This window comes from Cherax quadricarinatus, unplaced genomic scaffold (genome assembly GCF_038502225.1).
Source record: "Cherax quadricarinatus isolate ZL_2023a unplaced genomic scaffold, ASM3850222v1 Contig3380, whole genome shotgun sequence".
Classification (NCBI taxonomy): domain Eukaryota; kingdom Metazoa; phylum Arthropoda; class Malacostraca; order Decapoda; family Parastacidae; genus Cherax; species Cherax quadricarinatus.
The window spans coordinates 553-28,415 of record NW_027198406.1 but is presented as its reverse complement, the minus strand read 5'-3'; the positions used below and the strand labels follow the sequence as shown (position 1 = coordinate 28,415).

General features: G+C 39.7%; 1 protein-coding gene across 1 annotated transcript; it reads left to right on the top strand.

Moving 5' to 3' along the window:
* Positions 1-735: 735 nt before the first annotated feature.
* Positions 736-27,102, top strand: LOC128700508 (UDP-glucosyltransferase 2-like; the record flags this gene model as incomplete). Its single annotated transcript, XM_070081626.1, has 10 exons — positions 736-887; positions 11,639-11,788; positions 17,041-17,313; positions 17,569-17,762; positions 18,577-18,672; positions 23,647-23,740; positions 24,703-24,794; positions 25,187-25,320; positions 25,772-25,991; positions 26,959-27,102. Coding segments are annotated over exons 2-10 (1,397 nt in total), but the record flags the coding sequence as incomplete, so codon positions are not given.
* Positions 27,103-27,863: the final 761 nt, after the last annotated feature.

The window sequence follows — 27,863 nt, the reverse complement described above, 5'->3', positions numbered from 1 at the left end:
TTTTTACAATGTAGAAATGATATACAGAGGAGTATACGGAGAGGAAAAGTGGTTAAAAGAATGGTAAGGGAGTGCAAAAGGGTATCCAATGAAAGAGTAAGTGAGGCTTTATCAACAAGTTTTCTGAGAACAAGAAAAAGTTTTGGAGTTAGATTAATAAGTTGAGAAAGTCTTGGAAACAAATAAATTCAGTAGCTAAAAGCAAAAGAAGGGAGATATTGGATGGGGAGGTGGAAGGAATATTTTGAGCTCTTAAATGTTCATGAACGGAAGGAGTGATTTCATGCACTGGACAGGGAGGTATAACATCTTGTAGGAGTGAGGAAGAGCCAGATGTAAGTGGAGATGCGAAGTTTGAGAACCATGTGTGGTATTGATATTAAGCAAAGAATTCGGAGCTGGAGATATACACTCCTCCATGCACACAGGATATATACACTGAGAGGCGAGTATCACTCATTGTATATACACCGAGAGTTTACTTTATTTCCTATATTAAGGATAAAGTATCCTTGACTAGTAGCGAACAGTCTATATGCAGCTTTAATGACCCTCATGTGGTTGATACGCTCTAAACCCCATTTACCAACCAGCGCTCCACGTATATGTACTCAGTGCACACACGTAAGGACAGACATACACATCAGAAAAAAATAATGGAAATTGTTATTATGTGTATAAATAGCTCGTGACCTTGAGATAGCAACTAGCCGGCTCGATTCAGTTACCAAGTCATGATTATATGACAATATCGCTCCGTATTAAAGTGTAAACACAAGGCAGTGTGATCGCTGGCTCAGGCAACTGATGTTGAGTGCTTTTCTTGAGTAATTGTTCAACATTCTTAGTGAGTTTCTTTACGCTGTTTTCACCAGACAGTCGCTGAGGTAAGTTGATAATTCATACTTTGATCAAAACTTCAGAAGTTTAAAAGTATAAGTTCTGGTAGCTCTTATACGCTCTTAAGAAAAATGTAACGATATATAACATATGCACATAGAATTTTTATTTCATATTTAACTAAAAAAAATACTTTATATGAAATGCATGATTATGGTTTCGAAAACTAATTGTGCTTCCTCTTCATGTCGAGTCAACATATTCATATGTACATTTATACATAAAATACAATAGGGAGTAAAACAACATAGATAACTCAGAGCTACATCTCGAATACTTCGTCCAGCTACCCGGCGGTGGGCAGCGTGCCCAGAATGCTGCAAGCATTTCAACTCTGGATCACAACACTGAGTCTCTGAAAGAGGAAGCTGGTCGCCCTGTGGTCCTTGGTTTCGATGATGAGTTTTTCACCCAGCTCTTTGAGGAACTTTAGAGCACACTTGCCCCATGCTCCAAGGGTCTCCGACCTTATTGGGATGAAGTTGTAGCAATGGGTGAGGCCTTCATATCTGCGGATCTTCTGGGTCTTCACCTATGGAGTATGGCAAGTAGGTGTCTGCCAATGCGGCGGCACAGGTGTAGTCCCAGCAATCTGCTTTCCATCCTTCCAGGGTAGCAGAGTGGCTCCACCAGGACGTTTTTGATTTCCTTCAGACCTTTGCACTTTGGGTTCCCGTTTGGCTGGGCAACGGGCTGTGGCGAGGCTTCTCTTTATAATGTCGTTGACCTCCTCATGTCTGGCATACTTCCCTTCTGATGTGTGACATACGAGACCATGAAGCCCGAATTGATCAGCCGTCACCCTGCCGCAAATATACCTATGTTCGGTGATGATGGGGCCTCTCTCTTTCTCTCTTTCTCTCTCTCTCTCTCTCTCTCTCTCTCTCTCTCTCTCTATATATATATATATATATATATATATATATATATATATATATATATATACATATATATATACATATATTATATATATATATATAAATATATGCAATAAGATCACAATAAACAGGTGATTTCAAAATATGCAAAACAACCACTCTGAAAGAATAGAGAAATTCCAAGCGCTTTCGTGACTACTCACATTATCAAGGAACTATGAAAGTGAAGCATCCAAGGAAGCTATATAAGGGGTCGGCCAGCACCTCACTATCAGATCCCACAACGGTTAAACACGTGACGCGCGGCGAGCCAACTTGGACAGGTCCTTTGCAAAACTCACCCCCAAGCTATTTATTTGTCTAGTGTATTATTAAATTCTACCCAAATTCTATTAATTATAAATGGATCTAATTTATATAAACCAAAGGAAATATTCATATTATTGTCAAAACTGCTTTTTATGAAACAAGATTCAATTATATTCCTGTCGACCATGGACTTGCTTGATACTACTTTTTCAACTTTTTGAAAATCAATTTCATGGTTAAAATCTCTTACATATAATTGAATCTTGTTTCATAAAAAAACAGTTTTGACAATAATATGAATATTTCCTTTGGTTTATATAAATTAGATCCATTTATAATTAAAAGAATTTGGGTAGAATTTAATAATACACTGGACAAATAAATAGCTTGGGGGTGAGTTTTGCAAAGGACCTGTCCAAGTTGGCTCGCCGCGCGTCACGTGTTTAACCGTTGTGGGATCTGATAGTGAGGTGCTGGCCGACCCCTTATATAGCTTCCTTGGATGCTTCACTTTCATAGTTCCTTGATAATGTGAGTAGTCACGAAAGCGCTTGGAATTTCTCTATTCTTTCAGAGTGGTTGTTTTGCATATATATATATATATATATATATATATATATATATATATATATATATATATATATATATATATACATATATATATATATACATATAAATACATATTATTATTATTATCACACTGGCCGATTCCCACCAAGGCAGGGTGGCCCGAAAAAGAAAAACTTTCACCATCATTCACTCCATCACTGTCTTGCCAGAAGAGTGCTTTACACTACGGCTTTTAAACTGCAACATTAACACCCCTCCTTCAGAGTGCAGGCACTGTACTTCCCATCTCCAGGACTCAAGTCCGGCCTGCCAGTTTCCCTGAACCCCTTCATAAATGTTACTTTGCTCACACTCCAACAGCACGTCAAGAATTAAAAACCATTTGTCTCCATTCACTCCTATCAAACACGCTCACGCATGCCTGCTGGAAGTCCAAGCCCCTCGCACACAAAACCTCCTTTACCCCCTCCCTCCAACCTTTCCTACACCGCCTTCCTTCCACTACAGACTGATACACTCTTGAAGTCACTCTGTTTCGCTCCATTCTCTCTACATGTCCGAACCACCTCAACAACCCTTCCTCAGCCCTCTGGACAACAGTTTTGGTAATCCCACACCTCCTCCTAACTTCCAAACTACGAATTATCTGCATTATATTCACACCACACATTGCCCTCAGACATGACATCTCCACTGCCTCCAGCCTTCTCCTCGCTGCAACATTCATCACCCATGCTTCACACCCATATAAGAGCGTTGGTAAAACTATACTCTCATACATTCCCCTCTTTGCCTCCAAGGACAAAGTTATTTGTCTCCACAGATATATATATATATATATATATATATATATATATATATATATATATATATATATATATATATATATATATATATATATATATATATATATATATATTATTTTATTTTATTTTTTTAATAAATTTTAACTTATGATACATTTAATTAAATTTAGGAAAAGGTAAAATAAATTACGTTCATTACCGCAAGGTTATATGAGGTCTCTAAGTTAAGTTTTCGTTCAGTACCGCTGAGTATAAAAGTTTACATAAACAGGTCTCATAGTCGACACCTCCGTCTGAGGTCACCAGCTGTGAGCCAGCTCTCTCTTATTATTGTTTGTAGTAGTAGTAGTGGCAATAGTAGTAGTGGTGGTGGTAGAAATACTAGTAGTAGAAGTAGTAGTAGTAACAGCAGTAGTAGTAGAAGAAGAAGTAGTAATAGTAGTAGTAGTAGCAGTAGAAGTGGGGGTGATAATAGTATTTGTAGTAATAATGGTATTGGAAATAGTATTATTAATAATACTATATATTTGTCAGGAAGCGCTAAATATTGAGGGGTCATACAGTGCTTAGCGAAAGGGAGGTAATCAGATTTTATTTTAGAAACGAGAAGGTAGCTCCATCTGCTTGGATCAAGAGCTCTTCTTAGAATGGAGAGGAGTTAGAGACATGAGTGCACACAGATAGATCCATATCTCAGAGATAATGTTATCTGGTAACTTGTGATGAATGGTTTGAAAAACCGACAAGTTGAAGATTGAGACACTTATGCAGCATATGGAAATCTTTATTCAGGAAACGTTTCGCCACACAGTGGCTTCATCAGTCCAATACAAAGAGGAAGGCGTAAGGAGAGGAGGAGAATGAGGTAATCAGTCCCTCAACCTGGAGTCGATGTGTTCAGTCCATCAATCTTGTAGAATGTACAGCATAGGGCCGTAGACGTGGCTTATATACTGTAGTGAGGTGACGTGAAGCAGATGGAGGCGGGGTCATAGTGGTACCATCCACTAGTCGAAGTAGGTCTTCGTCCAAAGGTTGAACAAGTGTTGAAGAATTCTTTGTAACAAGATCCCATGATGCTGCAGTGTCTGACAGTTGTGATGAATGGTTTGAAAAACCGACAAGTTGAAGATTGAGACACTTATGCAGCATATGGAAATCTTTATTCAGGAAACGTTTCGCCACACAGTGGCTTCATCAGTCCAATACAAAGAGGAAGGCGTAAGGAGAGGAGGAGAATGAGGTAATCAGTCCCTCAACCTGGAGTCGATGTGTTCAGTCCATCAATCTTGTAGAATGTACAGCATAGGGCCGTAGACGTGGCTTATATACTGTAGTGAGGTGACGTGAAGCAGATGGAGGCGGGGTCATAGTGGTACCATCCACTAGTCGAAGTAGGTCTTCGTCCAAAGGTTGAACAAGTGTTGAAGAATTCTTTGTAACAAGATCCCATGATGCTGCAGTGTCTGACAGTTGTGATGAATGGTTTGAAAAACCGACAAGTTGAAGATTGAGACACTTATGCAGCATATGGAAATCTTTATTCAGGAAACGTTTCGCCACACAGTGGCTTCATCAGTCCAATACAAAGAGGAAGGCGTAAGGAGAGGAGGAGAATGAGGTAATCAGTCACTCAACCTGGAGTCGATGTGTTCAGTCCATCAATCTTGTAGAATGTACAGCATAGGGCCGTAGACGTGGCTTATATACTGTAGTGAGGTGACGTGAAGCAGATGGAGGCGGGGTCATAGTGGTACCATCCACTAGTCGAAGTAGGTCTTCGTCCAAAGGTTGAACAAGTGTTGAAGAATTCTTTGTAACAAGATCCCATGATGCTGCAGTGTCTGACAGTTGTGATGAATGGTTTGAAAAACCGACAAGTTGAAGATTGAGACACTTATGCAGCATATGGAAATCTTTATTCAGGAAACGTTTCGCCACACAGTGGCTTCATCAGTCCAATACAAAGAGGAAGGCGTAAGGAGAGGAGGAGAATGAGGTAATCAGTCCCTCAACCTGGAGTCGATGTGTTCAGTCCATCAATCTTGTAGAATGTACAGCATAGGGCCGTAGACGTGGCTTATATACTGTAGTGAGGTGACGTGAAGCAGATGGAGGCGGGGTCATAGTGGTACCATCCACTAGTCGAAGTAGGTCTTCGTCCAAAGGTTGAACAAGTGTTGAAGAATTCTTTGTAACAAGATCCCATGATGCTGCAGTGTCTGACAGTTGTGATGAATGGTTTGAAAAACCGACAAGTTGAAGATGAAGCCACTGTGTGGCGAAACGTTTCCTGAATAAAGATTTCCATATGCTGCATAAGTGTCTCAATCTTCTATCTGGTAACTTGATATCTTGAGAAGATTAAAAGTCACAATACCATATGCTGCATAAGTGTCTCAATCTTCTATCTGGTAACTTGATATCTTGAGAAGATTAAAAGTCACAATACCAACGCTGCAATAAGTCACAATACTGTGCGTGCAATAAGTCACAATACCATGGCTGAAACAAGTCACAATACCGTGGCTGCAACAAGTCACAATACCATGGCTGTAACGAGTCACAACACGGTGGATGCAAATAGTCACAATACCGTGTATGCAACAAGTTACAATACCGTGGCTGCAACAAGTCACAATACTTTGGCTGCAACACGTCACAATATCGTGGATGCAACAAGTCACAATACCGTGGATGCAATGAGTCACAATACCGTGGCTGCATTAAGTCATAATACCATGGCTGCAACAAGTCACAATACCATGGCTGCAACGAGTCACAATACCGTGGCTGCAACAAGTCACAATGCTTTGGCTGCAACAAGTCACAATACCGTGGCTGCAACAAGTCACAATACCGTGGCTGCAACAAGTCACAATACCGTGGCTGCAACAAGTCACAATACCGTGGCTGCAATAAGTCATAATACCATAGCTGCAACAAGTCACATTACCGTGGCTGCAACTAGTCACAATACTTTGGTTGCAACAAGTCACAATACCGTGGATGCTACAAGTCACAATACCGCGGATGCAATGAGCCACAATACCGTGGCTGCAATAAGTCATAATACCATATCTGCAACAAGTCACAATACCATGCTTGCAACAAGACACAATACCATGGCTGCAACAAGTTACAATACCGTGGCTGCAACAACTCACAATACCATGGCTGCAACAAGGCACAATAGCATGGCTGCAATAAGTCACAATACCGTGGCTGCAGTAAGTCACAACACCATAGCTGCAACAAATCACAGTACCATGGCTGCAACAAGCCGCAATATCTTAGTTGCAATAAGTCACAATAGCATGTCTGCAACAAGTCACAATACCATGGCTGAAACAAGTCACAACACTATGGCTGCAACAAGCCACAACACTGTGCCTGAAACAAGTCACAATGTTACAGGTCACAACATTTTGGCTGTAACAAGTCACAACACTCTGCCTTAAACAAGTCACAACACTGTTACAAGTCACAACACTGTGGTTGTAACAAGTCACAACACTGTGTCTGAAACAAGTCACAACACTGTGGCTGAAACAAGTCACAACACTGTGGCTGTAACAAGTCACAACACTGTGGCTGTAACAAGTCACAACACTGTGGTTGTAACAAGTCACAACACTGTGTCTGAAACAAGTCACAACACTGTGGCTGTAACAAGTCACAACACTGTGGCTGTAACAAGTCACAACACTGTGTCTGAAACAAGTCACAACACTGTGGTTGTAACAAGTCACAACACTGTGTCTGAAACAAGTCACAACACTGTGGCTGTAACAAGTCACAACACTGTGGCCGTAACAAGTCACAACACTGTGTCTGAAACAAGTCACAACACTGTGGCTGTAACAAGTCACAACACTGTGGCTGTAACAAGTCACAACACTGTGGCTGTAACAAGTCACAACACTGTGGCTGTAACAAGTCACAACACTGTGGCTGTAACAAGTCACAACACTGAGGCTGTAACAAGTCACAACACTGTGGCTGTAACAAGTCACAACACTGTGGCTGTAACAAGTCACAACACTGTGGCTGTAACAAGTCACAACACTGTGCCTTAAACAAGTCACAACACTATGGCTGCAAGGATTCTCAATTAATTACGCAAACTCGACATTTCAGCCAGTCCTTGGCTATAATCAAGTATCACAATGGACCAGCACGGTTCCTTGCGTTGTTGCAGTAGCAAGGCAACAGCAGCGCCAGCAACAGTAGTAGTAATAGCAGTAGCAGTAGTAGTAACACTAATAATATCAGTAGTAGAAGAAATAGTAGCAGTAGTAGTAGTAGCAGTAGTGGCTGTTTTTATTTTAAATAATCAAATTTCCAAAACATACTTTTGAGGTTGTATCTAGAAATTTGAAATCTAAGGTCACCATCAGATGTCACCTAGGCAACTAACCATCATAAATTCGTTATCAGTGACCGACCTTAAAGTATCCATACAGCAAAAGAATATTTTATTAACTGGGAAAGGCCAGACCCGCAGGCGTCATGCAGCGTCATACTAACAAGAGCTAAGTTACTTCGAACCAGGAACCCACAGATTAGCAAACAATACTTGCATTGTTTACAATAAAGGTTTGTTGTATTCGCTTTTTATGCACGCTTGTCGACTGGTTGTCACAGTCATCAATTTGCATAACAAACCACGGAACGAGTAGGGTTTGAACCCGTGACGAGTCCTCACAATCATATCATTACGATTTCGTGAGTCATGACGTCGTTTAACAGTTATTTAATGGGTTAACGTTACTATATGCTTCAGTCTGTTTGAAGTCATTCACTAAAGTTAAAAGGCTTGTTAAAGAAGGCGATTCTCTTCTTCACTGTTGTGGGCGGCCATTCACCTGAAGTTAGTGTTACAAGTGATTAATGAACTACGCGAGTGTATCGAGAGAAATGAGACACTGATATTGCAATTTCAGAAGTCTCTTTCAGCAAATAAAAACCATCATTATTTCATATTTCACCCACAGTAAAACTTTACCAGGTTGTTTATAAAGCTACACTGTGAGAGAAACGTCGCATAATAAAGCTTTTCTCTCCCAAATGTTTAAGCAATTTTCTAGTCACTGTGGAGAACCACGACAGTCCATTAATTTAGAGCCCTGGATAGTTGCTGTCTACCAAACTACTTTTTGCACTCATGTGGTAGGAGAGTAATACCTCCTTAGATGGCTGCTGTCTACCAAACTACTACCATGATTCACATTTGTGTGACAGGAGGGCAGTACCTCCCAGAATGGCTGCTGTCTACCAACCTACTACCATGGTTCACACTTGTGTGATAGGGCAGTACCTCCCTGGATGGCTGCTGTCTGCCAACCTACTAGAACGTAAAAACATAAGAAAGAAGGAACACTGCAACAGGCCTACTGACCCAAGGGGAGCAGGCCCATGTTTCCCCCCCGGATTAGAACAATGACCCACACTCCGGATTATCCCAATGACCCACCCAGCCTGTTCATCTCCACTCAAGGAAGGAGCACTGCACCAGACCCAGCAGCACAAGCTAGTCAGGTCAACTCACACCCACCCACACCCACTCATGTATTTATCTAACCTATTTTTAAAACTACACAACGTTTTAGCCTCAATAACTGTACTCGGGATTTTGTTCCACTCATCCACAACTCTATTACCAAACCAGTGCTTTCCTATATCCTTCCTGAATCTGAATTTTTCCAACTTGAAACCATTGCTGCGAGTCCTGTCATAGCTGGAAATTTTCAGCACGCTATTTACATTTTATCTTTTTATTTTTTTTTATCACACTGGCCGATTCCCACCAAGGCAGGGTGGCCCGAAAAAGAAAAACTTTCACCATCATTCACTCCATCACTGTCTTGCCGGAAGGGTGCTTTACACTACAGTTTTTAAACTGCAACATTAACACCCCTCCTTCAGAGTGCAGTCACTGTACTTCCCATCTCCAGGACTCAAGTCCGGCCTGCCGGTTTCCCTGAACCCCTTCATAAATGTTACTTTGCTCACACTCCAACAGCACGTCAAGTATTAAAAACCATTTGTCTCCATTCACTCCTATCAAACACGCTCACGCATGCCTGCTGGAAGTCCAAGCCCCTCGCACACAAAACCTCCTTTACCCCCTCCCTCCAACCTTTCCTAGGCCGACCCCTACCCCGCCTTCCTTCCACTACAGACTGATACACTCTTGAAGTCATTCTGTTTCGCTCCATTCTCTCTACATGTCCGAACCACCTCAACAACCCTTCCTCAGCCCTCTGGACAACAGTTTTGGTAATCCCGCACCTCCTCCTAACTTCCAAACTACAAATTCTCTGCATTATATTCACACCACACATTGCCCTCAGACATGACATCTCCACTGCCTCCAGCCTTCTCCTCGCTGCAACATTCATCACCCATGCTTCACACCCATATAAGAGCATTGGTAAAACTATACTCTCATACATTCCCCTCTTTGCCTCCAAGGACAAAGTTCTTTGTCTCCACAGACTCCTAAGTGCACCACTCACCCTTTTCCCCTCATCAATTCTATGATTCACCTCATCCTTCATAGACCCATCCGCTGACACGTCCACTCCCAAATATCTGAATACATTCACCTCCTCCATACTCTCTCCCTCCAATCTGATATCCAATCTTTCATCACCTAATCTTTTTGTTATCCTCATAACCTTACTCTTTCCTGTATTCACTTTCAATTTTCTTCTTTTGCACACCCTACCAAATTCATCCACCAATCTCTGCAACTTCTCTTCAGAATCTCCCAAGAGCACAGTGTCATCAGCAAAGAGCAGCTGTGACAACACCCACTTTGTGTGTGATTCTTTATCTTTTAACTCCACGCCTCTTGCCAAGACCCTCGCATTTACTTCTCTTACAACCCCATCTATAAATATATTAAACAGCCACGGTGACATCACACATCCTTGTCTAAGGCCTACTTTTACTGGGAAATAATTTTCCTCTTTCCTACATACTCTAACTTGAGCCTCACTATCCTCGTAAAAACTCTTCACTGCTTTCAGTAACCTACCTCCTACACCATACACTTGCAACATCTGCCACATTGCCCCCCTATCCACTCTGTCATACGCCTTTTCCAAATCCATAAATGCCACAAAGACCTCTTTAGCCTTATGTATTTTTTTTTTTTTTTTTTTTTTTTTTTTTTTTTTTTTTTTTATTCGCCGGTATTCTCCCGGCCCTGGTCTTTTCCAAGTAGTGGTGACCCGGCCTGTGTGCACCTGTTAATACTGGTTTTACTAAGTCAGTACATACGAGTCACAGCAATGTATGTAATGCTACCTGCAAGTCGTACAGTCTGTGCTGGAAGATTTGTGTTTTAATTATAGGTATAATTTTGTGTACTTTCAATAAAATATAAAAAAAATTATAGGTATGATGTAATGAGATGCTTTATATAGATGTTTTGTGAGGATAATGGTCTTAACCTGTTTGTTCAAAATCACTTCTTTCCCATGTTGTGTGCTATGCATTATATGATGCGGTTTTCTTAGAGTGGTCCATTATTGTGTCCAAGTGCTGTATATACATGCCTCTGATACCTTACTGATGATATGGCTATGCCAATTTCGTTACAAGGTATGGATCGGAATAAAGCAGATTTTAGTAGCAGGGAATAAATTGATGGGGAGAAGTGGGATCCTGCCCGGGGGGGGGGGAGTTGAGGGATGACTACTTTAGGATACCCATCGTAATTTTTTGTGGTGTATTACGTCAGTTGTAATTCTACTGTCTATATGTCATGCATTATTGTAAGCAGTACAATTATTTCAAGTGGATGTATTATGCAGACATATCGTGGATATTTTTTGTAACCATGGTATAGGTTTCTTTTGCTAGGTAGCTCCGTTATGTTTTGTTGATATTGTATGTTTTACTTGGTCTGTATCCTAGGAATTGTGGGAAGGGGTTTTGTTTTCACACAAAATACTGATGTGTGCATGTAATATAATTGTTGGTTGGATGACAGACCTGGTAACGCTTTCTCAATTTGATTTATATTTGATGTATGGATTTTAATAAAATATAAAAAAAAATTGTGGGTTAGTTTTCAAATGTTTCAGTTACTGTATACTAACATTTATTACTCTTTTTAGTTAGTTTGCGTCATTCAACATTGATTAAATCTTTGTTTTCTAGATGCAGTGGTGGGTAGCAGTGCTGGCGAGTGCTGCAGTGTTGCAGACAGTGCTGGCTAGCAAAATACTCTTCTTGGCACCCATCTCTTCTCGTAGTCACAAAAACTTTTATATGGCAATCATCAATATCTTGGCTGATGATAACAACCAGGTCAGTCTAATGTGATTATTGCAGAGAGAGAGAGAGAGAGAGAGAGAGAGAGAGAGAGAGAGAGAGAGAGAGAGAGAGAGAGAGAGAGAGAGAGAGAGAGAGAGAGATAGAGAGCGATTAATTTACAGATTTCATTACCTATGAAGTTGTAATTACACTTTCTAATATTGCATGCAGATTTATTTTTGTCATCCCTCTCAAATAACATGTTATGTTGCGTTATCTCCTAAAAAAAATATGTAATTTCAGTTCAGTAACCTGAGAAAGTGTTTGCATGTTAGAATATAAATGTATACAGTTTCACACCATTATTTCTCAAGTTTACTGTAAAATCTTTTTTCTTGTCAGTAATAGTAGACAATGGTTATTCAGTATATTGTAGTATAGGTAGGCCCTTACATCCATTACCTTGCAAGGTTAGCGTTTACCCATGAATATAAGAATAATAAAAATGATGATAATAATAATAATAATCATAATAATAATAATAATAATAATAATAATAATAATAATAATAATAATAATAGCAATAATAGTCGTAGTAGTAGTAGCAGTAGTAGTGGTAGTGACATATATGGAGCACTTTGATCTAGTATGTCACTCAACGATTATAAAAACGTATACACAACGCAGTGAAAACAATGTTAATATCAACGAAAAATAAAAGTATTAAACATAAGCACACAGTTCATATAGATATTATCATATCAAGTTCAAGTAACCAGCATGAGTTGAAAGTCATGGGCCGGGAGAATACCGGCCAAAAAAAAAAAAAAAAAAAAAAAAAGTCATTAGTGGATCGACACCATGCCTAACCCTTCTAGGGTAGGGTAGGTGCCTGAGCCCGAGCCTTTAGCTCATAAGACTGTCATTCCCATTTGCCCCCTTTTGGCGGGGATGGCAGACCAGAGAGGCCTAGCTTGTGGCTAGGACTGGGGACAATTGGTCCCAAAGATGAGGAAGTACTTATGCCTCCTCCCATGGGAGACTTAGGTCTCAGACACTCCCTAAAGAGGGAGCCAAGGCCGGGCCACCACTTGGACAAGGCCCGGGCCGGGAGACTACCGGCTAATCTTTAACTAACTAACTCGTCATGGGCCGGGAGAATACCGGCAAAAAAAAAAAAAAAAAAAAAAATCATTAGTGGATCGACACCATGCCTAACCCTTCTAGGGTAGGGTAGGTGCCTGAGCCCGAGCCTTTAGCTCATAAGACTGTCATTCCCATTTGCCCCCTTGTGGCGGGGATGGCAGACCAGAGAGGCCTAGCTTGTGGCTAGGCCTGGGGACAGTTGGTCCCAAAGATGAGGAGGTACTTGTGCCTCCTCCCATGGGAGACTTAGGTCTCAGACACTCCCTAAAGAGGGAGCCAAGGCCGGGCCACCACTTGGAAAAGGCCCGGGCCGGGAGAAAACCGGCAAATCTTTATTAATAATAATAAGTCATTAGTGTGGGGAGATATTGTCATGTTGCCTGACCAACATTTATTCAATTCAATTCAAACTTTATTCTCTATAAGTATTACAATGCTGAGTTTACAGAATTCGGTTATTGTGTGGTTTACATGTAGTAAAATAATAATTACAGTGTACCACTAGAACACCTAGCATGGCTAGGCATTTCGGGCAGACTTATATTAAATCTTAGGTTTAAAATGTTACAGAATTATGAGATAAGTTGGTATTATGGCTAAGTGACTAAATACTAGTTGTGAGTTTAGCAATGTGAATGCTTTTGTTTTGGCACTATACATAGTTTCAGTATTGGAGTATCACAGGCCAACTTATGACTAGTTAAGATTCATTATTTTGAGATTGAGATTGATATTTCTGTTTATGGTCAAATGGGTGTGTGAGTGTAAGTGTGAACCACCAGGTGGTATTCGTATTATTAGTTGACAGGGTGTATCAGGGAGATAAGATGTTTTCTGATGGTAGTTTTGAAGGTGATGAATGTGTGTGTAGTTTTGGAATTTTCAGGTAGGGTGTTCCAGATTTTAGGGCCTTTGACATACATTGAATTTTTGTAAAGGTTTAGTCGGACACGGGGAATGTCATAGAGATGTTTGTGTCTGGTGTTGTGCCTGTGGGTTTTGTCACAACTATCAATAAAGCGTTTTAGGTCAAGGTTAATATTGGAATTTAAGGTCCTGTAGATGTAGATTGCACAGTAGTAAGTGTGGATGTACTGAACAGGGAGTAAGTTTAGATCAATGAAGAGTGGGGGGGGTGTGTTGCCAGGGATGGGATTTAGTGATTATTCTTACTGCGGCTTTTTGTTGGGTTATTATTGGCTTTAGGTGTGTTGCTGCAGTTGAACCCCAAGCACAGATAGCATAGGTGAGGTATGGATATATAAGTGAATGGTATAGTGTGAGAAGGGCAGTTTGCGGCACGTAGTATCGTATCTTGGAGAGGATCCCAACCGTTTTGGATACTTTTTTGGTTATGTGTTGGATATGGGTGCTGAAGTTCAGGTTGTTGTCGAGGTATAGGCCTAGGAATTTGCCCTCATTATGCCTGGTAATTAGAGTGTTGTCGATCTTAATGTTAATTTGCGCATCTCCTGCTCTGCTACCAAACATAATGTAGTAGGTTTTGTCAACGTTAAGCGTAAGTTTATTGGCTGTCATCCAAGTCGATATTTTGATCAGCTCCTCATTAACAATGGTGTTGAGGGTTGCAAGATTAGGGTGAGAGATGACATAAGTCGTGTCGTCAGCAAAGAGAAAGGGGTTCAGGTGTCGAGATACGTTTGGAAGATCATTGATGTATATGAGGAAGAGCAGGGGACCAAGGACACTTCCCTGCGGAACTCCAGTATCAAGTGGCTGTGTTGTTGATGCTGTGTCTTTAATGGTGACATACTGATACCTATTAGTAAGGTAAGATTTGAAATATGCAAGCGCATGGCCTCTTATACCATAATGGTCAAGTTTGTGGAGTAGGATGCCGTGGTCTACTGTGTCAAAAGCTTTTCTTAGGTCAATAAAAATTCCTAGTGGATATTCCTTATTTTCCAATGCTGTGTAAAGCAGATCTAGCATTTTTATAATTGCATCGTTAGTGCTTTTATTTTTCCTGAATCCAAATTGGCAGGGGTTGAGTATGTTTTGTGACGTTATAAATGAATATAGTCTCCTGTGCACGAGTTTCTCAAAGATTTTGGATAGCAATGGTAAGTTTGATATTGGCCTATAGTTGTTTAAATCTGTAGGGTCACCACCTTTATGTATTGGTGTAACCCTTGCCGTCTTGAGTAGTTTCGGGAAGGTGCTAGCTTCTAGTGACTTGTTAAAAAGCAATGAGATAGTATGCGAGAGGACATGGGCCACTCTCTTGTACAATAATGGTGGGACATGAGACAGATTCCCTGAGTTATTTTTAAGTGACTTTATAATCTCGGTGACTTCCGTGGGCTCAGTTGGAGCAAGATAGAAGGAATTTGGGAAATTCCCATCTAGGTAGTCCCCGGCATGGGCATTGGTACGTGGGATTTTATTGGCGAGATTAGAACCTATGGTTGAGAAGAAGTCGTTTATCTTGTTAGCTGTGTCGGTGGGTTGCAGTGGTGTTTCATTAGGTTTAGTTAGGACAATATTTTTTTTTTTTTCAGTTTGTGGTTCCCTAGAATCTGAGGGTGTTTTCCAGGTCTTTTTTATATCTCCTCTTGTGTCAGTGAATCTACTGGAGTAGTATAGTTGTTTGGCTTTCTTTATTACTTGGTGAGGACTGATGAATAGTGTTTAAGAATATCTTTGTGTATTAAGCCCTGTCTGTATTGCTTTTCATATTGGTGTTTCTTATCAATGGATTTCAGAATGGTGCTGGTTAGCCATGGGCAACGAAGCCGTTTGTTTGTGATCTGTTTCGTTTTTATAGGACAATGTTTGTTGTATAGTCTAAGTAGTTTGTTAAGAAAAATGTCTGTCCAGTCGTCAATACCATTGGCCTTGGAGAATTCTGTAGGCCAATCAACAGTCTCTAGGTCAGCTGTGAACTTCCTTATTGAGGCCTCATCATGGAGTCTAAATGAGACTTTGTTGTATTCAAGTGGTGGTTTACTAATGTTTGTCAAGAGGAAGGTAGGGTAGTGGTCTGTAGTGCTATCTGTGATTATCCCTGATTTAAGGGGGGCTAGTATATTGGTCCTTATGTGGTCTATTATGGTTGCACTTGTTTCAGTGAGCCTGGTTGGTTTAGTTATTGTTGGTATGAGAAGTGTGTTGTTCATATTGTTGATGAAATCAGTTACAGGCTGATCATCTAGTAGGCCAAGGTTGATGTTGAAGTCTCCAGCTAAGAGAAGGTGGTGCTTATTCATTTGTCTGTTTGTTATTAGTGCCTTTAATTTCTCACTGAAGTTTGGGATGTTAGTGTGGGGTATCCGGTAAATGGCACCGATTGTTATAGGCGTCTTAAGGTTTTTTACAGTAAAATTAACAAAAATGTATTCTCCATATTCATCACTAAAGCAATTGGTGCTGATACAAGATAATTGGTTAGAGTAATAGATTGCAATACCACCCCCAACTTGGTATGGTCTGCAGTTGTGGATTGCTGTGTATCCTGGTAGAGGGTAGATATCTATTGTGTCCTGTTTTAGCCAGGTCTCGGTAAGAATAATGCAGGAGAAGGGTGTCTTTAGTGATTCAAGGAGTGCCAGGAGGTCATCATAGTGTTTGCTTAAGGACCTGATGTTGTAGTTAAGTACTGATAGACTTTTATCATTGTTTAGGATACTGCTGGCTTGTGATGCTGTGTAGTAAAGGCAGTTACTTTCCAATAGGTTTTGATTGTGTGTCAGATTATGTAGGTTTAGATCAGGGTCAACGTGATCAATCATCTTCTAGGTTTAAATAATGGTTATTTATATCCTGAGTTGTGTGTTGAGTTTTATTACTGATATCTGTAGTGGTGGGAAGTTTGGACAAGTATATAGCTATAGCATTTTGGTCATGTAGAGTATAGTCACTAATACACATAATGAAGTTGGTGTTGTCTATGTGTTGTGCTGGAATGAGCTAAAGTACAACTAGGTATAAACTAATAATATAAAAATACAAATTAAAAATAGCACAAGACTCTCACTTGTAATTGCACTAAGGTCTAATGTAATGACTTTGGTATAGTCTATGTATTGACCTAGAGTGAGCAATATATTGCTCACTGGTCCTCAGCCAGCGTTAAAAAATAGAAGAGTATGCCTATCATACTTACACCTGCTTATGTTTCTCCTTTTTTGTGTGTACAGGTGACGTTAGTGACCCCGATCAAGCCATCAAAGGAACGGAACAATGTTCGTGAGGTGGTCCTGACAGGCGTGGATTTACTGGATAGGGTTCCCAATATGTTCACTGGACATAAAATGTCTGCCCCACTGGCACTGTTAAGTGTTACACCGGTTCTGTGTTCTGATGCTCTGGGGAAGGAAGAAGTTCAGAATTTACTGAAAGAAGATTTTGATTTGGTTCTCCTCAGCGTAGCTATGTCTGACTGTTTCTTGTCATTGATTTATCAGATGAAGGTAAGTCATGTATCATGTTAAATGTGTGTTTTAATGTGTTAAAGTATTTAGTAAAATATGTAGGTAATGTACATATGTAAACATAGTTATTTCTAGAAGTGATGAAACAGAGAAACACTAATTGTTCATATAATCTTCATTACTTTTATTTTTAGTATTATTATTATTTATAGTAGTAGCAGTAGTAATAGTAGTAGCACTTATTACAGTAACCGCAAAGTTTACTATTATGGTATCCTTCTAATTCCTTGGCAGGTTCCTTTCGTATACGTTTATCCAGCAGGGCTGATGGGGCCAGTCTCATCAATGACAGGTAACCCACGCTTTCCTTCCTATGATGCCTCTCCTATATTAGCCTACAAACATCCTATGACCTTCATGCAGCGAGCAATCAGCACTTTATCCGAGGTTCTCGGTGATTTCCTCATGTCTTATGTTGCGGCCAACAGGTACGTAATTATTTGCGCTTTTTAAATTATTTTTTGTTACTACCTGAAGTGTTTCATTTACAATAGCGAAGTATTATGACTGGATAATGGATATATGTGGATTATATTGTTAATATAATAATCCTGTTGATATTTTTATATGCTAATATTTTCATACTGTTAATATTTTTATATGTTGAAAATTTCACGCTCTTGACATTTTCATACTGTTGATATTTTCATAGTGTTGATAGTTTTATCTAGGTCCACTTAATTTTGTTGTGTATCTTACGTTTTATTCTGTTATTTATTAATAAGAGCTTCCAGGGACTTTATGTTGTTGCGTCAGAAAATCATCGCATCTACGACTCGGTCAAAGACTGAACCTCGGAAATGAGATAAGAAACATATGGCTTGAAACTATTATAAACAAAAACCTTTTGTGCACGGAATAGATCAGTGGGTGCAACTTGCATTGCAGCTCATTCAGCCCCCTACAATTTTGTATTTATTCTGAACTAGAAACAAACAAGACAAAACCCACGATTCTGTCATGTTGGTCAGCAGTAACCATGGTAACAGGAGCCATCTAGCAGTCGAATAGAACCAAGCCAATCCGTTCTGTCTTGATATGTTCGCTAATGAGCTGGATTATGTTAACAGTTGATACACAGGATGTTTAAATGTAAACATAGTTTAGTGAAAGAATATAGTTAAATCACAAGTTATTGTGTCTACTTTAAATCCTCGTTTGACTGTTACTAACAATAATTTATCTCAGTGCGGTAATACACTATTTCCATCAATAATTGACTCCATTTACTACTACCTTCAGGATAGAAGAAGAATGTCGCAGGAGAGGCCTGTGTCCCCCTGACATGCCAAGTCTTTCAGAAATTCGCATTAATGCTAGTCTTTTATTGATAAACAGGTAGGTATGAACGTGTTTCTTTTTATTATCGTTAATTATATGCAGCATTAAGCCCGTGTAACAGTATTTTCCCTCGCCTGTCTATTTCTTATAGTGTAACAGAGGACTGCTGGGAAGTGGGGCAACCCACTAAGGATTGTAAACAATGACGTTGAATCATTCTGTGAAAGTCAGTAACTGAGTCCTGTCTAAACTCAGTGAAGATGAATATGAAAATCATTACTATATATGAAATACACACTCACACACACACACACACACACACACACACACACACACACACACACACACACACACACACACACACACACACACACACATATATATATATATATATATATATATATATATATATATATATACATTATATCTATATATAAATATATATATATATATATATATATATATATATATATATATATATATATATATATATATATATATATATATATATGTATACAGATGTATATATATATGTATATATATATGTATATATATATATATGTATACATATATATGTATATATATATGTATATATATATATGTATACATATGTGTATATATATGTATATATATATATGCATATATATATATATATATGTATACATATGTATATATATATGTATATATATATATGTATATATATATATATGTATCCTAGGTAGTAGGTTGGTAGACAGCAACCGCCCAGGGAGGTACTACCGTCCTGCCAAGTGAGTGTAAAACGAAAGCCTGTAATTGTTTTACATGATGGTAGGATTGCTGGTGTCCTTTTTTTCTGTCTCATGAACATGCAAGATTTCAGGTACGTCTTGCTACTTCTACTTACACTTAGGTCACACTACACATACATGTACAAGCGTATATATACATACCCCTCTGGGTTTTCTTCTATTTTCTTTCTAGTTCTTGTTCTTGTTTATTTCCTCTTATCTCCATGGGGAAGTGGAACAGAATTCTTCCTTCGTAAGCCATGCGTGTTGTAAGAGGCGACTAAAATGCTGGGAGCAAGGGGCTAGTAACCCCTTCTCCTGCATATATTACTAAATTTGAAAGGAGAAACTTTCGTTTTTCCTTTTGGGCCACCCCGCCTCGGTGGGATACGGCCGGTGTGTTGAAAGAAATATATATATATATATATATATATATATATATATATATATATATATATATATATATATATATATATATATATATATATATATGTATATGTATATATATATTTTTGTGACCACGAACGAGTGGTATTGATCAATAACAATACTGCACTAGCCAAGGACTCGAACCCATGCTGCTTTGGCCTGCCTCATGGTGGGCGAAAACGCATGACGCCCTAATCCACTGGACCATACGATCCTTAAAAGTAGGGCATCCAGCGGAACTAGATGGGACTAGAATGAAATTAGCCTAGAGTCATCCACACCATTGTGTGTCCTTGGGTAGGGAGTACAACATCCAGTTCCGCTGGATGCCCTACTTTTAAGGATCGTATGGTCCAGTGGATTAGGGCGTCATGCGTTTTCGCCCACCATGAGGCAGGCCAAAGCAGCATGGGTTCGAGTCCTTGGCTAGTGCAGTGTTGTTATTGATCAATACCACTCGTTCGTGGTCACAATAATATAAAATACTGCTCGTTGAACTAGTACACCAAACAGGGACTAGGATGAAATTAGCCTAGAGTCATCCACACCATCTTGCAACCTCACTCAACACTTGTCCTCACGCCATATTCTCCAAGATTACTTCACTGAAAGAAGCCTTCATCGTTACCTTTCTCGATGATGCTGAAGCTGACAAAGTACTTACACCTACAGCCATGAAGACATTAGAAGACCGCGGTTTTATCATCTCCACGTCACCATACATGCGTGCAAAACGCATGTGTTCATGAAACGCCTTGACAGGCTAATCACGAACATGTCTATCGAGGAAATAACGTCATCACTTGAAGACCTCAACACTTGGGCCAAGTAAAATGGTATAAAATACCGACAGATTGACTCTTGTGAAGATCCCCAACGCTTCCTCGATGCTCAAGGTCACGTTTCTGGATGTTACCATGGCGACCAGAGCACTGTCTGATGGCCTGGCCATCTCTTACTACTTCATTAACCTTCGTCAGATTGAACCTGAACGCTTCACGTACATAACACCTTGTTGGACATGCTACTCGTACAGTCACTCTACTGCTGACTGCCACGTGAAGAACAAGAAGATATGTTCCACCTGTGGGTCTGCAGGTCACGATTTTCGTTCTTGCACTTCCACTGCTGCTCCCACTTGCATCAACTGTAAGAGTGACCACCATACTCTTGCAGCCAAATGTCCAGTGCGTAAGGATGTCCTCTCTAAGAAACTGAACGAAGAAACTAAGAAGACATCTGGAACCTCTCCTTCATACACTGCAATTGCAAAGATTCAATCAACAACATCCAAGATTCTACAAGCCACTCAACAGTCGTCTCCACCACCTCTCACTACCCAACCTCCACCTGATGATATCTCTACCAAATTCTATTACTGCATGATGTTTGCTCACATGCAAAATGCTGCAAAACCTGGCTCTTTCAACACGACTATTAATGAACTTCTTGCACTTAACAACATGCCATCATTTAACTTCCCTGCAAGTCCACCATAAGCTGAGATTTTGAAAATAATCCCGAAGATCGTAAGTTTTGAAGCGCCAGATGACTTGAAGGAATTAATAATTGATAATGATGACGACGACGCCTCCTCTTCTGAATCCTCCAATCAACACTCACCTGACAACATCCAAGACAGCACCACGCCTGCTATTGGTTGATTGGCTTGTCACACCGTGACCAACCAAGATCCTACCCTACCTCCGCCATCCACACCACCTTCCTCAACTCCACCACCGCCTTCTCCACCTCGCTTATGTAAACTACCTGGAACACTAAGCGTTAAACACAAAGGACTCTCGTTCTTCACCACGACGCAATACCCCACACCAATGACTCGCCTAGAACTCATCCAACATCTCCAAGACAACACTGAAAAGTACATCAGCGACGAAAAGCCTTTCCCTACGTCAACCAGATAATCCACCAACTCCAAACCAACGAACTCTTCTACAGCTCTCCCATACGTGTGATACAACTCTCTCGAACAAAATTCAATGCAATGAAAAACGGTTCAAGAGAATAACCAACTCATCCTGCTTGCTGCCTTGTGACACTCCCAGCTCCTACCGCTGCCTTCGCCATCCTCTCCTAATGAGCCAAGTAACGACATCATTCAAGCCTCTCCATCTACGTCTCCAGCACTTCGGTACCACATGTCCCAAAGTGGTTGGGCCACCTGCCTTGATTCCTCCTCTTCCCCTCCTTCCCATCCTTTTCCAGTTATTTCCATCCTTCCTTCCCATCTCACGACAGCTCTCGTCGTCTTATTCGATTCGATTCGATCCACACCATCGTGTGTCCTTGGGTAGGGAGTACAACATCCAGTTCCGCTGGATGCCCTACTTTTAAGGATCGTATGGTCCAGTGGATTAGGCCGTCATGCGTTTTCGCCCACCATGAGGCAGGCCAAAGCAGCATGGGTTCGAGTCCTTGGCTTGTGTAGTGTTGTTATATATATATATATATATATATATATATATATATATATATATATATGTGTGTGTGTGTGTGTGTGTGTGTGTGTGTGTGTGTGTGTGTGTGTGTGTGTGTACTCACCTAATTGTACTCATCTAATTGTGGTTGCAGGGGTCGTGTGTGTGCGTATGAGCTTCTCTGCCCATTCAAATTTTCATTTGGGAATAGTTATTCATTAGTGCATAACGTTTGTAGTACCTGTTAAATGCTAGTATCAAAGTTGTTAGAGAGCATAGTTCACAGCCGGTAACACCTTGGTTCGATTCCTGGGTAGGACTAGACCTATGTAAAAGTCTACTCACATCTGCTGCCCCTCTTTACGTAGTAATAAATAGGCACCAGGGTGTTTTTCACTATTGTGGGTCGTATCCCAAGGAGTAGCAGTATACATTAGCGTTGAACATAAAATATGGAGTATGGAGGAGGTGAATGTATTCAGATATTTGGGAGTGGAGGTGTCAGCGGATGGGTCTATGAAAGATGAGGTGAATCATAGAATTGATGAGGGGAAAAGGGTGAGTGGTGCACTTAGGAGTCTGTGGAGACAAAGAACTTTGTCCTTGGAGGCAAAGAGGGGAATGTATGAGAGTATAGTTTTACCAACGCTCTTATATGGGTGTGAAGCATGGGTGATGAATGTTGCAGCAAGGAGAAGGCTGGAGGCAGTGGAGATGTCATGTCTGAGAGCAATGTGTGGTGTGAATATAATGCAGAGAATTCGTAGTTTGGAAGTTAGGAGGAGGTGCGGGATTACCAAAACTGTTGTCCAGAGGGCTGAGGAAGGGTTGTTGAGGTGGTTCGGACATGTGGAGAGAATGGAGCGAAACAGAATAACTTCAAGAGTGTATCAGTCTGTAGTGGAAGGAAGGCGGGGGAGGGGTCGGCCTAGGAAAGGTTGGAGGGAGGGGGTAAAGGAGGTTTTGTGTGCGAGGGGCTTGGACTTCCAGCAGGCATGCGTGAGCGTGTTTGATAGGAGTAAATGGAGACAAATGATTCACAAATGGTTTTTAATACTTGACGTGCTGTTGGAGTGTGAGCAAAGTAACATTTATGAAGGGGTTCAGGGAAACCGGCAGGCCGGACTTGAGTCCTGGAGATGGGAAGTACAGTGCCTGCACTCTGAAGGAGGGGTGTTAATGTTGCAGTTTAAAAACTGTAGTGTAAAGCACCCTTCTGGCAAGACAGTGATGGAGTGAATGATGGTGAAAGTTTTTCTTTTTCGGGCCACCCTGCCTTGGTGGGAATCGGCCAGTGTGATAATAAATAAAAAAAATAATAAAATATATATATATAAAAACTACGTAATATATGATAAATACAAACCATGGTCAGCTGGGTTCAATTTCTGCAGTGTACTTACCATCGACTACCCGGCTCGTCCCATTGTTCTTGCCGTGGTTAATTGTGGAGGCATCCATCTCCGTCCGGCACAGCCTCTCCCAAAAGTAAGTTACCTCGTGCACAATTGAGTAAGTGTATGAAGGGAAGGACACAAGATGTTCAACAAGCTTAAATTGGGAAAAATATTTTCCTCTTTGGAGACCTTCAGTAAGCCACACAGGGTTTTTAGGTATCACATGTATATACTCAAGGAAGGTAAGGTAGAAACAGGTGATATGAGGTGTCTCATAAGCGACACTATGGTAAAACGGAAATCTTTATTTAGAGCAAGTTGCTTTGAGGCTGAGAAAAAGAATGTTAAAGCCAACCCCTAGAATACTGCAAGCATCTACACCAACACTTGCAGTAAGTGTAATAAATTGTACGTGGGTAAGACGACTAGTGATTCGTCCACACCCACCGATAACACTAATAATGGTCTGTATTTTACCTCGTAACACGGCATCTCTCCACATGGCTTACCACAGAGCGAACATGATTATGCTTGATAATGCCTGGAATCGACGCTCGTTTATACCACAGACACCATTACTCGGAACAAGAGAGGCTTCCAGTTGACGAGACTCCAGACTGACCTGCTTATCGGCACACACACCACCCTCATCCCACTTGACCTGACATTGTCAGGATCGCACCTGATAATGCAAAGTTCAAAAACAAACATGCGAAAAGCGAACCGTTTTCTCAGTAAAGGTTACCATTATGCCATAATGTCTTTCACAGTTTATTTAGCTACCGAGTGAGGCAATTCGTTGAAATGTTTTTGGAATGTTAACTAAACACAGGTTAGCCACTATCGTTACAGTACAATACATAATAGAGGTTTGGCCAAACTGAAAGCACATTGGTTTTGTTCAGTGGTGTTTTTGTACTAATAACCACTAATAACCCTTGCAGTCTATGGGCTGTAAATGTAACAAACTAAATAGTTACTATACTAGAGCGATGCCAACTAAGTTCTCACTTAAATTACATAGTATATTTCACATAGTCTTTTTACTTACAGGACCTCGAAGATTGGGTGCAAGGTGCTGGTGATGATGGCTTCATCTTCTTCAGTCTTGGTTCGGCTGTCACACCATCCGACATGCCAGAGGAGTGAGTAAACTTTTGCTTTATCTTTCAGTGTTTGATGAGGGCGACGATATTTATATAATTTTCGTCTAAGTTACACACTGTGAGCTCCACAGCTGTAAGTACATATACTTTCTCAACTGGATGAAATGGGGCATTACTGGTAAGTAGAAGGTAGAAACATAATTTGCAGAACAAGTCTTGTGTAAAGTATTTATCATGACTTTATAAAGTTCTACACAGATGAAAACATTATCCTATTTAAAACTTTTTTCTTCAGCTTGTGTCTTTCTTTTCATACTTTTTCAACTCTATTTCTTAAACATTTTTTTGTGAAAAAAATCTGCAGATAATAACTTATCTGTATGAGACCAGTGATACAGTATGTTAGTTAACCTTACACACAATATACACAGGTACCGCACTGTCCTTGTTCAAGTGTTTGCTTCCCTCAAGCAGAGAGTCTTGTGGAAGTGGGATAAGGACACTATGGATGACCTGCCCCCAAATGTCCGTCTTGGCAAGTGGCTCCCACAACAAGATATTCTTGGTAGGTACATCTTAATACCTACAAAAGGGTTCTATTAACGCGGGGACTGAGAGAGCTGAAGCTTCAGGTCCATCGCCAGAACTGACTCACAAAAAAATTCTGACATTACTTTGGTGTGAAACATTTTTTATTGTCTCTAAATAAAAACGTAAATGTAATACTAAAAGACCTAAAAAATATAATTCATAAATGTGTTGAATGTATAGTTAAAAAATAATATTGTAGTAAGTTTCAACTGGAAATATTGTAGTGTACGTTGACAGAGGAATTATAGGTAGGGACGTAGTTCTTACACTCTTAACTAAATTCTACACTTATAAAATAACAACAAAGCTCATCGTGTAAATGAACTGCTCACAGAAACAAATGCAATGCTTAGGCCTTTCCGAACACTTCCCTATGGCTATAATAATAATAACAATAATCTAACCACACTTGTATCATTACACAGGTGACCCTCGTTTACGTTTGTTCATCACACACAGTGGGTTGTTGAGCACCCTGGAGTCCATGTACAACGGTGTATCAGTGCTGGGAATGCCTGTGTTTGGTGACCAGCAGGCTAACATGATCAAGGTGCAGAGGGATGGCTGGGGCAAAGTGCTCTTCTGGGATCAACTTACCTTTGATAATCTCAAGAATATGATCAACAGCGTCATGAATGACACAAGGTATTACTATGTTTCTCTTCGCCTCTTAAAACAACAAATGGTACGGTAATCGCAAAGTTTAACGTTTATATTAAAGGTTGACTTTGTGTTTCAACTCGGCTTTTTCCTACCGAGGGTGACTCGAAGAAGATAAGCACATTCGCCATCACTCGTTACTGAGCTGCCTTTCCGTAAGTGCAAGAACATGATAGTTACAATGAACCTCCGAAATTCATTTTATCAACTAGAGTATGTTAATCGAATGTGAAATAAGGTGCAATAGGGAGATTATGTCTCTGTGAAGGATTATAAAATAGGATTGTGAATGTAATTGAAGATGATTTTCGGAATACTACTTGCCTTAGTACCGAGACCTTAAGGAGTCTAGGCTGTATATGTATTATCTTAGGCGGGAGTAGCTAGAGTTTAGCGAGAAGGGATCTTTTTTTTTTTTAATTCTTCCTATACGATCCACGGCAGCCCAGTTTTTCTATATTGCCCACTCTCATTCACGAATATTTTTTTTTCTCTCTTTTTTCTTAGTATTTGGCTCAGAAGGGGATAACAAGTAATATGAAATTATATAGATGTGAGGTGTCAAAACGGGACGTAGAATTTACAAACAAGAGTGAAGTTAATAGATCCTAGCTACATACACTTCACACTCCATACAGCAGTAAAAGTTAGTAATGTAGTAGTGGTTGTAGTAACATTATCATTTATTATTTTTATAATTATTGTTGTTTTATTATTACTATTATTATTATTCAGTCATACAGCACCTAAGGAATGGAAAGTTGCCAGAACTGATCCAAGAAAAGGGAGGGTTGATTCAACTACTTGAATCATGAACACAAAACCATCATAACCCCCCCCCCTTCCCACATGACAGATTAACCTTCAAACATCACAAAATATTTCTATAATTACATGCACAATGATGCAACATATAATAGAATTTACTTTCTTGGTGTGTGTGACGAAGCAGCATGAAAATTGAGGTAGCAAGAAGGTCCAAAATTATGATAGATCGTCAACAAGAGCCAGCAGAGGTGGCCCTCTACTGGATCAAGTATGTTATACGACACCAGGGAGCATACCATCTCCGCTGTCCTGCTGTCACCATGACATGGTTAGTACAACTCTACTTCAATATATAAGTTAGCATTAATAAAAGTAATATGTAGCATCGTATGTTTTGTCGTTTAGTAGATAATTAAATAAAACAAAGAATGAAGGTCACAATATAATTTGGAAGAATCATTTCCCAACTAAACAAAACATCAGATAGGGAAGCTATAAAAAAAATCCAGTCCATCGTAAACATTGCAATGATCCAGGACACAGCGAAACATTTAGTTTTCATTTTCAGTTTTTGGTTAGCCGTGAAATTTTCTTTTATTTTCATTCAAGAATTGGTAATGTCTTCACCCCAGTATATTAGCATGTATTTGCCCTTACTCTTTGTTTTAATAGCATTGTCAAGGAAATAAAAATTGGTTGTCTGTTTTGTCTTTAGAGAAACAGATGGATGCTCAGAATATAATTTATCTACCTTATCTACTTAGTTATTAATTTCATATAGAACACTAAGATTATATATATATATATATATATATATATATATATATATATATATATATATATATATATATATATATATATATGTGTGTGTGTGTGTGTCGTGCCGAATATGTAAAACTGGTCAATTAGCAAGAACTCATTTAAAATTAAGTCCTTTCTGAAACTTTCTCTTGTCCGTTTAAAGATATATTTTTTTCATTAATGTTAATGTAAAAATTTTTAATTTTGCACTGAAAGAATCTTAGAAAACTTACCTAACCGTATTATAACAAGAACAATTTATTTTAGCCTAACCCAAATAAAAATATT